The sequence below is a fragment of the Zingiber officinale genome, chromosome 1A, assembly GCF_018446385.1.
Source record: "Zingiber officinale cultivar Zhangliang chromosome 1A, Zo_v1.1, whole genome shotgun sequence".
Lineage (NCBI taxonomy): Eukaryota > Viridiplantae > Streptophyta > Magnoliopsida > Zingiberales > Zingiberaceae > Zingiber > Zingiber officinale.
The window spans coordinates 156,079,465-156,081,936 of record NC_055987.1 but is presented as its reverse complement, the minus strand read 5'-3'; the positions used below and the strand labels follow the sequence as shown (position 1 = coordinate 156,081,936).

Here is a 2,472-nt window from a genome sequence, read left to right as displayed (position 1 = left end):
TCGTACAGTCTTGATGAGTTTTTCATAACAATTTCTTGTACAGCAGCATCCACTGTCTAGAGAGTAATCAAATTGTAACTAAGGATTTCTCAATTGATCATGAAATAACATCAATATTCATCAAATTGATGTTCTCATCCATCAAACAGACTAACGTAGCAAAAGAGTAGTAATGCAATTACAAATGATATCGATCATCATTATACAAGCCAAGGAATGAATGAATAGAGGAATCTCTTTAATTTTTTCAGTTATGTTGCAGTAGATCGATCCAGTCGCTATTCTGCGGCGGGAAGTGAGAATTTGCAGAGGGGACAAGAATTTCTCCGTCTCAGCCACTCCTTCAGACACCCCTCGTGAAACGAATGGCCGCAAGGCATTGCCAGAGCCTTAGTCATCACCTCAAAATCTTCGAGGCAGATGGAACACGAGGTATCTTCTGCTGTCGTAGTGACCATCAAGAGCCCAACCACCGCCGCTGTGGACGCCGGCCTCAGCCCTTTGTTGAACTGGACGAAGCTGATATCTTGGTCGCCTCCGAAAAAATATTCATTGGCATCCCGAGGAATCAAATAGCGAAGGCGGCCGGTAGAAGCGGAAGGAGTGACGGGGATTTCAATGATGGAAAAGAACTCCATAGAGACCAACTCCGTGATTGGAAATCGGTCGAACACTGTGTAGGTGTATCTTCGGAAAGCTTGAGCGAGAAGGTCGAGGTCGGCGGGGCTCACGTGATTCGCCGCGACATGGAAGAACATCTGCTCTGTCTGCTCCTCCCAGGTGGGCCGATGGTTGATGTGGCAGTAGGGCTGGGGGATGATGAAATGGGCGCACTCGGCAGTGACGTGGTCGGAAGACGAAGAATGCGTCTGGCGGCAGAAGTGCGAGATGAATTGGGGCTCTATGTCTTGATGAGGCTGTAAGAGTCGTGTCACCACTCGCGCCTTAATGCGAAGAGTGACGCCGGCTGTGTCGGCCGCCCAGCCAGGTATCTCCCTCGATGAGACGGAGGCGTCTTCGTTGATCCTCCTGGAGTTGGCTGAAGCTGCAGGATCCATGAAGGAGAAGAGAAGACAAGAGAAGAGAATCGGTAGTTTAGGAGAAGCTCTGAAGGAAAGAATTGATGGGTGTGGATTGAGATAGGGCGGTCTCGTTTAATTTATATATAATCCTCATTTCATCAAATGAAATCTGTTAAATTAGATTACTATTGGATTCCTAATAATTCGGATTAGACAGCTGTTAGGAATTTCAACGCAATAGTATTATTTCAACTTATAAAATAAAAAATAAATAATAATAATAATAATAATAACACATAGGCAACGTTGATTAGTAAACGAGTCAAATTACTTGTCGATAGTATTCTACAGATTCGGAATAAAAAAATAATAATTAAACATAAATGAACGGAGGAAAAGAAATTAGAAGTAGACCCTACGTTGATGGTACTGATATTCTATTCACGGATTTTATTTTAAATTTTAAATAAAGTACCTAAAAATTTTTTAGGTCAGTGATACTATCCATTTCCTAAATATATAATTCAAAGATTTTATTTTATATTTTAAATAAAATAACTAAAAATTTTATACATCAGCTATACTATCTATTCTCTAAATTATATATTTAAGAATAATAATTTTCTAAATTTATCGAATGAATTCAATTCCTAAACATTATAAGGAGGGAGAAAAAAGAATAAGGAAGTTGATATATAATATATTAAAAAAATAAATATTTAAATTTAATAAATAATATGTTTACTTTAAATTATACATTTTAGATAGAAAAATTGGTATGAATGCTTTAGAGTCAGTCACCACCGACGGTGAGGAATGAAGCAGAGCAATAAGAAGACCACTGTAGCATAAACAGTGAATATCGCATACCTCCATCGATACTTGGACCCCCTTTTATATAGAGCTCTGACAGTACACATGCACGCTTCCCAAGGTAAGCACGTTTCTCAAAGCTTTCCATGAAAAGATGTGTCAGTAAAGTATCCCTGACACAGTACCTTAACGGGCCGAGCATATCCCTGAAATGACAGTGGAAGTTTTCGCCGTACGAACTTCTGGCAGTCCATGCTCGGTGTCGGCGGCACCAACTCCCAAAGGGATATTACTGGATATCAGGAGTGCACTGTTAGGCCGAGCAAGTTGGCCGCTCGGCCGGAATTCCCCCGCACTGGTGCCACGTCTGGTCGGCCAGACCCTTGCTGCCCTTGTGTGGCTCTACTCGGCCGAAGGTCTACTTTGTTATTACCAAAGCAGATATTGGGCTGAGCGAGGTAGCCGCTCGACCGAAGTTGATTTCTTCTCATTAAACTCTGCTGTTTGGTCGAGCGGGGTAACCGCTTGGCTCGGCTTCTGCACATTGTCTCTGAGCGTCGATTGTTTCCTATTGCCAGGCCGAGCGGGATAGACGCTCGGCCGAAGTTGAACTCTGCACCTCAAGTTATGTTGTCTG

General features: G+C 42.2%; 1 protein-coding gene across 1 annotated transcript; it reads right to left on the bottom strand.

Moving 5' to 3' along the window:
* Positions 1 to 278: 278 nt before the first annotated feature.
* LOC122005563 lies at positions 279 to 1,058 on the bottom strand. The gene has a single exon (XM_042560645.1). It carries the CDS (start codon positions 1,056 to 1,058, stop codon positions 279 to 281), a length of 780 nt encoding a protein of 259 aa, XP_042416579.1.
* Between the last annotated feature and the right edge of the window lie 1,414 nt (positions 1,059 to 2,472).

Coding starts and splice junctions, on each gene's coding strand:
- LOC122005563 (XM_042560645.1), bottom strand. CDS start 1,058: ATGGATCCTGCAGCTTCAGCCAACTCCAGGAGGATCAACGAAGACGCC.